The sequence below is a fragment of the Aythya fuligula genome, chromosome 27 (genome assembly GCF_009819795.1).
Source record: "Aythya fuligula isolate bAytFul2 chromosome 27, bAytFul2.pri, whole genome shotgun sequence".
Taxonomy (NCBI): domain Eukaryota; kingdom Metazoa; phylum Chordata; class Aves; order Anseriformes; family Anatidae; genus Aythya; species Aythya fuligula.
Genome location: NC_045585.1, coordinates 1,057,133 through 1,068,571, shown reverse-complemented (window position 1 = coordinate 1,068,571; position 11,439 = coordinate 1,057,133). Strand labels below are relative to the sequence as shown.

Here is an 11,439-nt window from a genome sequence, read left to right as displayed (position 1 = left end):
TTTTTTTCCTCCTTTTTATTATTAATATAAAAATACTCGGGTATTTACAGCAAATAAATATATTTCGGTAACAAATAAATTACACTGGGGGAGGGGGGGGGGTTATACAAAAGGGGCCCAGGCGGGCGGCGTGCAGGGGTGGGGGGGGGGGCAGCAGGCGGGGGGGGTATTTACAGCCGGGCCCCCCCGGGCGGGGGCGGATAGAAAAGTTCTCAGGAAGGAAAAAAAAACCCGAAAAGTCCTCGTGGAGGCGGCCGAAAAGGGCCCGCGGCGGGACATGGCGGGGGGGACACGGGGCACGGCCCCCAAGGCGGGTCGCCGTCCCAAAAATTGGTCCCAGGGCCCGGGACGTGGCCCCCGCTGTGCCACGGGGCCCCGAGCAGGCTCCAGAGCCCGGGACACCGTCCCCGAGCCTCGTCCCGGTGCCTAGGACACGGTCCCCAAAATGGGTGCCCGTCCCCAAGCCCCGTCCCCGGGCGCAGGACGCAGTCCCCAAGGCGGGTCGGGGTCCCCAAGCCCTGTCCCAGTGCCTGGGACGCAGTCCCCAAGCCTTGTCCCGGTGCCTAGGACACGGTCCCCAAAACGGGTCCCGGTCCCCAAGCCTTGTCCCGGTGCCCGGGTGGCGGTTCCCAAAGCCAGACTCAGCGCGCGGGGCGCAGTACCTACGGTGGAGGTGGTGGCACGGGGACGGCCGAGCCCCGGCCGCGTCACCCAAGGCAGGCAGGACGCGGTGCCCAGGTGGCTGCCGGTGCCCGTGCCGCGGCCCCGAGCCGGGTGCCGCTTCCCCGTGCTGCAGCCCCAAGGCGGGTGCTGGCAGCGGGGCGGCGTTCCCCGCGGCGGGCGGTGGCGGGTGCCGGGCCCTGAGGTAGGTGCGGCTGCACGGTGGCGGCTCAGACCGACGACTCCTCGGGGTTGGAGTCGGGCAGGGGCTGGCGCTGCTGCAGCTTTCGCCGCAGCTCCTCGGCCAGGTCGGCGCAGGGCGGCCGCTCCTCGGCACCCAGCGCCAGGCGGATGTAGCCGTTGGAGGAGGAACCGCGCAGGGGACCCAGGTGGATGCGGGTGGGCGAGTGCAGGGGCTGCCCGGGGATGGCGCTGGGCGGCGAGGTGGCGCCGGGGGGGCCGCCGTTGCGGCAGACGGCGTGGCCCGGCACGATCTTGAGCGAGCCGTCCGAGTAGTAGTAGCTGGCCGGGTCCCAGAGCTTCTCGTCCGAGTCGGAGGCGGCGCTGGGCACGAAGCGCGGGCTGGGGGGCTCCTTGGGCAGCTCAATGGGGTACACCAGGGTGCTCTCGATGGCTTTGGCGCCTTTGCCCAGCTCCTCCCGCAGCCGCCGCCAGAGCGAGAACACCACCAGCACCAGCACCAGGCACAGGGCGCCCAGGCACACCGCCACCACCCACACCAGCCCCAGGCTCTCCAGCGGCGCCCGCGTCTCCAGCGGCACCCCCGGGCCGGCCAGCACCGCCACCCGGTACACCTCGCTGCCCAGCCGGGCGCCCTGCTCCTCCGAGTAGCAGCGGTACGTGCCGCTGTGCTGCGCCCCGGCCCCCGGCACCACCAGCGCCCGCAGACGGGCGTCGTGCAGCACCAGCGCCTGCTCGGCCGCCAGCGCTCGCCCCTCGAAGGTCCACAGCGCCTGCGCCAGGTTGGAGCCCAGGCGGCACGTCAGCACCAGGTCGGTGCCCGCCACCACCGTCACGTTTTTGGGGATGATGGGCCCTGGGGGAGAGGGGAGAGTCAGGAGGGGGGCGCACAGCACCGGGGGTGTCCCTGCGCTGTCACCTCCCGTGCCAAGGCTTTGCCACGTGCCCTGCCACCCCCGTGACACGTCCCCAACGTCCCGGCTCCACGCGGCGCGGGGTCTCACCTTGCTTGGCCACCTGCGGCAGGGTGCAGGCGCGGGTGTCGGAGCTCAGCACGTCCTGGACCAGCTGGGACCTGCGGGAGGAGACGGCGGTGGAGGTGAGGGGGGTCCCGCAGCGCGGCGGGGAGTCCCGCGGGCACCCCCTTACCCGTTGAGGCCCTCGGTGCGGACGCAGAGGCTGGCGTTGCGGCTCCAGGCGCAGTAGGGGTCCCGGGCGAGGACGCAGTCCGTGCAGGACTGGTAGCGGCTGCAGTCGGCCAGCGGCAGCTGGGCCACCTGGAAGCGCGAGCCAGCGAAGAGCAGCTTCTGCGAGGGCAGGGACAGGCGGTGAGGTGACGGTGAGGTGACACCACGCGACCCCACAGCCCCTTCCCGTGGCACCGCTCACCTTCCGACCCGCCAGGACCAGGCTCTCCACGGGCTGCGCCGGCTCGAAAACCTGCAGCTCCTCGACCAGGTGGACGTGAGCGCCCAGGTTCAGCGCCTTGTGCACCCAGCCGTCACCTGCGGGCCGTGGCAGGAGGTGAGGGGCGTCCCCACGCCCGCAGCCCACCCTGCGTCCCCCCCGGCCGCCCGGCAGGTACCTGTGCCGATGAAGAGCACCTCGTAGATGGTGCCGTCCAGCCCCGTCACCCGGTCCACCACCAGCTGGGTGAAGTTGGCGTCCTTCTTGAGCAGCAGCGGGCGCCCGCGGTGGGGCAGGATGGGCTCGTCCATCAGCGGGTGCTTCTTGGCGAAGTTGAGGGTGTTGTCGGGCAGCTCGAGGGAGCTGGCGAAGCCGTTCTGGCGGTGCCAGTCGGTGATGCACTGGGGACAGACGGCGCCGTCAGCGCACGGCCGGCCCCGTGCCCCCCTCTGCCACGGCCCCGTGCCCCCCCCAGCACTCACCGCCCCGGGACGGGGGCTCGGCACCTCGTCCGAGTACCGGCCCCACTTCTGCGCCTGCTCCCGGTACTCCTTGTAGGGCCCCTCGAACGCCTTCTTCACCTCCAGGATGTGGTACCGGCAGATAGCCGAGACGTCCACGTCCCCCCTGCAGGGACAGTGAAGGTTTGGGGGGGCACCGACCACTGGGAGCCCCCTGGGGGCTGTGGGGCCGCTTCCCATGCGCTCACCAGCGGGCCTGGAAGACCCCAAAAAACGTCGTGTCCTGCCAGTCGGCCCCGGGCAGGGTGAAGACGGCCTGGAGGCGGTTGAAGTGGAGCTGCTGCTCGGGCGCCGAGCACACCAGGCGGGCCTTGAGGAAGGTCGTCCACTTCTTCTGCAGCGTGCGGGCACCGCCAACATCCCCCTGGGCACCGAGCGGGCGTCAGGGCAGCACTGGCACCTTTGCCAGCTGCACCAAGCCACGCCAGGACTGCACCCTGCGTGGGGGACGCCCCCCGTACCTTGCAGACCCGCGCCACGCGGGCCACCACCTGCTCCGCGTAGCAGTCGTACTCCACCGCCCGCTCGCTGAAGAAGAAATAAACCTTGTCATCGTCCCCGGTGCTGCTGGCTGCGCTCTCCTGCACGTACGCCGAGGCCACGAAGTGGGGCTCTGCGGGGTAAAAGGAGACAGGTAGCAGCAGGCCGGGGGGGGCCGTGCCCTCCCCGGGAGCCCGGCCTACCGTTGAGCCAGGAGGTGAGGTACTCCGTCTTCATGGAGTAGTGCGGGCCCAGGTTGCGGAGGATGACGGGCTCCGTGCCCAGGAAGTTGTTGAAGGTGGCCGAGTACAGCTCGCCGTCTGCAAGGGGGGGGGGTTAGGGGCAGGGTGGGCACCCCCCGAGGCCGCAGGGGGGGCAGGGGGTGTCCCACGGTGCCACCTACCCACGATGAGGCCGGTGTGTCCCTTGGTGGGGTCGTACGGGCACTTGCCCTTGCCGTCCTCGAAAGCCACTTGGTCCAGGGTGAAGCCGGACAGCTCCTGGGGGCACAGGAGTGGGGGGGCCAAACCCCCTCCCCACGTCACATCCCCCCGCGCCCAACCAGCCCCAGGGCACGGGGACAACCCAGGTGACCCCCCCTGGGGACAGGGACACCCCTGGATGGCCTTTGTGGGACAGGGACACCGAATGGTGCTCCTGGGGATAGGGACGGCCTTGGATTGATGCTCCTGGGGATAGGGACGCCCCCAAACGGTGCTCCTGGACACGGGGACAGCCCCAAATGATGCTCCTGGGGACAGGACAGCCCCAAATGATATCCCTTGGGACAGGGACAACCCCCCAGAAGACCCTCGTGGACACAGGGACCCCCCAAATCATGCTCCCAGGCATGGGGACACCTTCAAATCATGCTCCTGGGCACAGGGACCCCCCCCAAATGATGTTTCTGGACATAAGGACACCCCCAAATGACGTTCCTTGATACAAGGACACCCCCAAATGATGCTCCTGGACACAGGGACCTCCCCAAAATGAAGCTCCAGCCCCAGAGGGGGCTGCCCTGGAACCCACAGCCTAACGCAGAGGCCCCAGGCAGAGGCTCCCAGCAGGGGGAGCAGCACTGGACGTGGCTGGGCTTTTTGGGGGGGGGTCCCTCGGGGCTGGCAGCGGGGTGGGGGCGGCCACACTCACGATGTAGGTGCACTTGGGCTGGAAGGCGTAGGTGCCGCAGGCGTACAGGTGGGAGCTGTTGTAGCTCTGCAGGAAGCGCACGTAGTTGAAGCAGTCGGTCTGGGGGGGGGTGAAACACACGGTTAATGGTGGGGGGGGGGGGACACACAAACTGGGGGTGCCCCACACCCCCCCACAGCCCCCTCTGCGCCCCCCGACCTGGTTGTTTTTGCCCTTCTGGATGCACTCGGCTTTCTTCTCCACGGGGGCCTCCCAGGAGATCTGGGGAGGGGGGAGAAAAGGAGTCAGCAGGAGGGCTCGCCCCGCCGCTCCCCCCTATAAAAAGAAAAATCTCCCCCCCCCCAAAGCTCCCGGGGGGGCCTCACCGCCGCCTTCAGCTCCACGGTGCCGGTGGCCAGGGCGAAGACGGCCTCGCGGGCGCCCACGTAGAGCAGCGCCTCGGCCTCGTCCAGCGTCAGCGTCAGGTAGTGCGAGACCCCCCCCTGCGAGAAGCGCTTGGCCGCGTCCTTCAGCTCTGCGGGACGTCAAAGCGGGGGGGTGGGGGGGCCGTGGGGACATCGGGGCAAGGCCACCGCTGTCCCCGCAGCCGTCCCCACCCCCTCCCAGGCCACGGGTGGGCACCGCTGGCACCCCGGGGTACCCGCGGCCCCCGCAGGAAGCCCCCCGGCCCCCCGCGCACAAAGGGCTCTTTGTCACCGCTGCAGGCGCTGGCGGCGCCGGGGAACACAGCGGCCTTTGGAGAGACCCCGCGCCCCCCCCCCGAGCCCCCCCTGCCCGCCCCCAGGCCCCGGCCGAGCCCGCAGAAAGGCCCCATTGACAGGGCAGGCGGCAGGGCCCCGGGCGGGGACGGCACGGGGACGGGGACAAGGGACAGGGATGGGGGCACTGGGGGGGGCCTGGGCACGGCACAGCGACGGGGGGCACGGCACGGGGCCGGGGGGCTTGGGCACGGCACGGGGGGCACAGCGTAGGGACAGGGGGCATGGCACGGGGACATGGGGCAGGGTATAGGAATGGGGACATGGGTGTGGGTGCAGCTCAGGGACAATGGCACAGGAAAGGGACAGGGGGTCTGGGGCACGGGGACAGGGGCACAGGGGGGGCTCGGGTATGAGCACGGGGTGTGGAATGGGGACAGCGGCACGGCAAAGGGACAGGGGCTGGGGCACAGGCACGGCACGGGGACACCGTGCACAGTGTGGGGACAGAGCAGGGACACGGGGCAAGGAACGGGGACAGCAGCGTGACAAAGGGACGGGGCCTGGGACACGGACATGGGACACGGCACAGGGGCGCTGGCACAGGACAGGGACAGGGGGCACGGGCACGGGGACATGGGGCACTGTCACGGCACAGGAATTGGGGACACAGGGCATGGGGATGGAGCAATGGGGCACGGAAAGGGGATGTATGGTGCTGGCACAGCACGAGGATGGGGACAAGGGACGTGGCAAAGGGACGGGGACATAGGACACCGGCACGGCAAACGGCTGGGGGTCTCCGGGTGCTGGCACAGCATGGGGACAAGAACACGGGGCACAGCAAAGGGACGGGGACACCGGGGCTGGCATGGCACGGGGACAGGGACACAGCACGCGGCACAGATGGGGGACACGGGGTGCTGGCACGGCCAAGGGATGGCACCTCGGGCGCTGGCACGGCCCCGAGATGAGGACACGGGGCACGGCAGGGGGACGGGGACCGGGGTGACAACGGGGGACAGGACAAAGGGCCGGGGACCCGTTCTGGGGGGGGGTGGGTTATGGTACTCACCCGCGTAGGGGACGGTTTTTCGGGGCACGGCGCTCCACGAGGACCCCGGGGCGGCGCTGGGGACGAGTGCCAGCAGCGAGGCGAGGGCCAGCAGCGAGCGGGGGGCCATGGTGCCGGCAGGGGGGGGGTGGGCTGCTTTTGGGGAGGGGAAAGAGGGGGTGGGGGTGGGGGGGGACACCCAGCCCTGGTCAGGGTTACGGGGCGTCACCCCCGGCGGTGGCGGCGTCACGCGGGCGGCGCGGGGACAAGGCGGGCATTGAGGGCCGCGCGTCACGAGGCCGCGGCACCCCACGCGGGACGGGGCGGGGGGACACGAGGCGTGGGGTCGGGGTCCTGGGGGGGGGGCTCTCCGGGACCCCTGTAGGTGTGCGGCCCCCCCGGGCTCAATCTGTCCCGCTGGCAGAGACCACCCCCCGCTCCCTGATGGGGTCTGGGTGCCCCCCAAGCGGCTCCCTACCCTGCTGGGGGGGTGCAGCCCGCGGTGCCCCCCACCCTCTCCGTCCCCGCGGTCACTCCTCCGGCCACTTCCCGCCCTGACGCATCCAGGCGGGTCCGGGGGGGGCCACGCAGGAGGAAACGGGCCCTTCCTCTTCCTCCCCCCCCCCCTCCAGGGACAGCCTCACCCCCCCGTCCCGTCCCGTGCCCCCCACCCCCCTCCCCGGCAGCAGCCCCAGCACCCCAGGGGTGCCCCCGCTGCCCCCCGCCCGGCGGGGCAGGATGCGGCTGGGCGAGCGAGCGGGCGGCCGGGAATTGTTCTTGGGGAAGCAGGAAGCGGGGGGGGGGCTGGGGAAGGGTTTCCGGGAGGGTGGGGGGCCGGGAAGGGGCCCCCCACGGGCGTGGGAACGGGGGACGCCCCGGACGGGCTGCCCGTGGCAGCTGGGGGGGGGGGGAAGTGGGAGGAGGGGGCGCCCACGGCGTGGGCATGGATGGGGGGTCAGGGGCACGGGTGGGGGGTCACAAGAATGGGGGTGGGGGGGGAGCAGGGGCATTTTGGGGTGCCAGGGGCATGGTCGGGGTGCTATGGGTATGGTTGGGGTGCCACCAAGAGCAGGGTCAGGGTGCCACAGGCAAAACGGGGGGGTTATGGGCATTTTTGGGGTGCCAGGGGCACGATTAAGGTGCCACGGGCACCCCTGGGGTGTCACAGGCACGAGTGGGGTCCCGTGGGCATGGTCGGGGTGTCACGGGCACAGTCAGGGTGCCACGGGCACAGCCCCAGGGCCAAGAGCAGGGTCCGGGTGCCACGGGCAAAACCGGAGAGCCAGGGGCACCGTCGGGGTGCCAGGGGCACAGCCCTGGAGCTAAGAGCAGGGTCACGGTGCCACGGGGAAAACCAGGGTGCCACGGGCACTGTCGGGGTGCCACGGGCACAATCGGGGTGCCAGGGGTATGGTCGGGGTGCCGGGGACACAGCCCCATGGCTGAGAGCGGGGTCTGGGTGCCATGGGCACAACCAGGGTGCTGTGGGCACAACTGGGGTGCCACGGGCACAGTCGGGGTGTCACGGGCACAGCCCCAGGGCCAGGAGCAGGGGCAGGGTGCCACGGGCACAATTGGGGTGCCACGGGCACAATTGGGGTGCAGGGGACACGACTGGGGTGCTCTGGGCATGGTTGGGGTGCCAGGGGCACAATTGGGGTGCCACAGCTACAGCTGCAGGATCACGGCACAACGGGAGTGCCAGGGGCACAATTGGGGTGTTGGGGACACAATTGGGGTGCCAGGGACACAGTTGGGGTGCTGGGGACAAAATTGGGGTGCCAGAGACACAATTGGGGTGCTGGGGACACAATTGGGGTGCCAGGGGCACAATTAGGGTGCTGCAGGCACTGTCGGGGTGCCGCGGTCCCGGTGTCCCCGTCCCCCCGCTGCAGGCGCAGGACACCCGCGGGGGGGGTCCCAGCGGTGCCATCCCGGGGGTCCCCCCCCCGTGGGGCCGAGCCCCCCGCCCCCCCCCAACCCCGCGGGGGGGCCCCACCGCCAGCAGCGGGGCCGGGGCTGCCGGTACCGGGGGGGGGGCACCGAGGGATCGGGGCGGGGGGGGGGGGGTACCGACAGCACCGGGGGGGGAGAAAAGGGGGCTCGGGGGGGGTCCCCGAGCCGGTGCCGACCCCCGGTACCGGGGGGAACAAAGCGCCTCCCCCCTCCTCCCCCCGCCCCCGCGGCTCCGCCACAACAATACCGGGGCGGGGCGGGGGCAACCGGGGGCGGCGGGGGGGGGAGGAGGAGAGGAGGGGGCGGGGGGGGGGGGGGGGGACTCACCTCGGGGCGCGGCGGGGGCGGGCGGCCCCCGGGGGGGGGGGGAGGCGGCGGCGGCGGCGGGGGGAGGAGGAGGAGGAGGAGGCGGCGGCGGCGAAGGCTCGGGGCGGCGGCGGCGGGAGCGCGCCGCGCGGCTCCGCTCGGCCCCGCCCCCTGACGTCACGGCCGCGTTCACCGGGGGCGGGGGGCTCGGGGGGAGGGGGCTCGGAGGGGGGGGGGGTCGGTCCGAGCGGCACCGGCACCGGGAGGAACCCCGGGACCCCCCCCCCCGCCACCCTCCCCACGCACCCCCCGTTAGCGCGGCGCGGCTGTGGGGGCACCCCCGGGGGGACCCCGCCACCCCCAAACCCCCCCAAACCCTCCCCAAACCCCCCAGCCCCCCCCCCACGAACCCCCCCCAACGCCCCCAATCTCCCCAAGACCCCCCCCAAACCCCAGGACCCCCCCCCTCCGGGGCTCCCCATCCCCACACGGAGGCGGCACCGGGGCTCGGTGGGTCGGGGGGGGGTTTATTGGGTGGGGGGCACCCCGGGGGGCTGCGCCTTCACCCCGAGCACCTCGGGGGGGTCCCGGCGCGCCCCCCCCCCCCCCTACGCCAGGAGGTCCTGCCACTTGACGTAGAGGAGGGCGGCCAGGCCCTTGAGCTGGGTGCGGAAGAGGAGCCCCGAACCCTCGCGCAGCCCCATCCCGAAGTGGCGGTCCAGCTGCGCGCACAGACGCTCCAGGTGGCCCTGCGGGGACACGCCGGGGGGGTCAGGGACACCGAGGGGACCCCCGGTATCCCCAACGCCCCCCCCCCCTCGGGGCTGCCACTCACCCTCTGCTCGCCCGGCGGCCGCTCGCTGCCCACCACGGCGTCGGCGAGGCGCAGGAGGCTGTGGCTCAGGTAGCAGGCCTGCGGGGTGCGGGCAGCTGGTGGCACCTCGGGGGTGTCCCCAAACCCCCCCCAACGTCACCCCCTTGGCCCCCAGGGGCGCCCCCACCTCCTGCTCGGAGTCCTGGTGCTCAGCGGGGTGCCCGTGGGGTGACAGGCACTGCAGGGTGTCCGGCCGGGACAGCTCCAGGAGCCGGCTCAGCGCCAGGAGCTGCGGGGACAGCGAGGGTCAGGGACACTTGGGGACACCGCCACCCCCGAGGGGGGCACGGGGGGCTTCACCCACCTCTGCCCCGAAGGGCAGCGTGACGCCGGGGGGCTTGCCCAGCAGCCGGGCCATGATGCAGAGGCTCAGACGCCTGCGGAGCTGCCTGGGGAGAGGGGGGGAAGAGCGTAGGGACGGGGCGCGTGCCACCGGCCCCGCTGCCAGAGCCGCGCTGTCCCCGCAGCGCCAGCGTCACCCCGGTGCCCTCCGGCTGCTCGTGGCGAGGGGCGGCGGCGCCGGCAGCCGGTTCCTGCCCGCTTTGTGCCTGCGCAACCGGCTGGAATAAAGGAATTAGAGCCAGACGCGGCCCAGCCCGCGCCGCGTGGCACCGAGCCCGAGGGGCCCTGCCAGCTCCCGCCGGGGTCCCCGTCCCCGGCACGGGGACAGCTGGGGACCTACCTGCCCCTGCTGGTGACATCGGGCAGCAGCCCCACGAGGGCCAGCAGGTTGTGGTGGTGCTGAGAAAGCTGGCTCAGGGACAGGCAGAGCGCGGGGAGCTGCGGGGAGAGGGCAGGGGGGTGCTGAGCGGCGGCGTGGGGCTCCCGGCGGGGCGCGGGGCGGCCGAGTTCCCCCCCCACCCCGGTACCCGGTACCTGTCCCCGCCAGTCCGCGATGCCCTCGAGCAGGCAGAGCAGGAGCTGCTGCAGGTCGGGCAGCGGCTGGCGGCGCAGCGCCCGGTCGAGGCCGAGGAAGCAGAGCAGGGCGAGCAGCAGCCGGCGGGCACGGTCCGGGTAGCGGCGCGGTTGGGCGGCCACGCACAGCTCCAGGAACTGAAGGGGAAGGTGTGGGGTGAGCGGGGGGGCTCCGACACCCCCCAACGAGGCAGGGGGAGTGTGGGGGCGACCCCAAAGGGTGCTGGTGTTGCTCGATTAGCAGGAGGGCCGTAACGAAGGGGTGGTGCAGGACGGGGCTGGCTCCCACCTTGCAGATGTCCCCAAACTGCGTCACCAAGGCCGGCGTGCAGGCGGCATCGAGGCTCGCCCGGCCCGGGCAGCAGGATGGATCCGGGAGCCTGGAGGGAGCACGAGGGGTTGGCACGGGGGCGGGGCGGTGCCACCCAAGGGTGCGCGTGCCGATGGGGGGCTCACCTCTCGATCACGGGGCACAGCTCGGGGGGCAGCAGGCGGCGGCGGCGCAGGGCGCCCAGGTCGGCGCCCAGGTGAGCGAAGGCCTGGCCGATGTCCTGCAGCGTGGGGCACCAGGGCTCGCCTGGGGACAAGGGGACGGTGACAGCGGGCGGGGAGCACGCCCGGGGGGGTTCCGGAGGGCACCCCGACGAGGCAGCCCCGCGCCCGCCCCGCGCTCACCGCCGGTGCTCAGCCAGATGTCCAGCATCGCCTGGAAGGCGTTGGTGGTGTCCGGCCGCAGGCACATCAGCTGCCAAAGCGAGGAAGGGGGTGGGTGAGCAGGGGGGGGGGGCCCACGCGGGGAAGGGGCCCCCCTCCTGGCCGCGGAGGCTCACCTGGAACAGCCAGCGCAGGACGGGCGGCGGGCAGGCGGTGCCGGAGCGGTACAGCAGGCTGAGGAGCCCGGAGCGCACAAACGCTGCCTGGCCGGTGGGTGAGGCGCTGGGAGAGACAAAAAAAGGGGTGAGAGGCACCCGCCATGCGTCCCTGTGTCCCTGTGTCGTCCCCCCCCGGCAGCCTCTCACCACAGGAACAGCCCCTCCAGGATGCTGTGGGGCTGCAGCCCGCGGGCGTCGAGCTTGGGCGGCGCTGCCGGCGGTGGCTGGGCGCTGAAGATCGGCTCCCCGGGGTGCACGGTGGGGATGAGCCGCGGCTCCACGCCGAACAGCGCCAGGAGCAGCCTGCGGGCGGCACGGCACGGCCGGCACGGCGCTGAGGGGG

General features: G+C 72.5%; 1 protein-coding gene across 1 annotated transcript; it reads right to left on the bottom strand.

Annotated features, from left to right (window-relative positions):
- Window positions 1–54: 54 nt before the first annotated feature.
- On the bottom strand, window positions 55–6,321 carry SEMA4C (semaphorin 4C). The gene is made up of 14 exons (XM_032204140.1): window positions 6,195–6,321; window positions 4,787–4,935; window positions 4,620–4,682; window positions 4,422–4,520; window positions 3,673–3,769; window positions 3,473–3,589; window positions 3,251–3,402; window positions 2,978–3,153; window positions 2,751–2,895; window positions 2,447–2,669; window positions 2,251–2,366; window positions 2,011–2,168; window positions 1,866–1,936; window positions 55–1,717 (listed from the first exon to the last, which is right to left on the bottom strand). Exons 1-14 carry the CDS (start codon window positions 6,301–6,303, stop codon window positions 891–893), a joined length of 2,502 nt encoding a protein of 833 aa, XP_032060031.1. The 5' UTR covers window positions 6,304–6,321; the 3' UTR covers window positions 55–890.
- Between the last annotated feature and the right edge of the window lie 5,118 nt (window positions 6,322–11,439).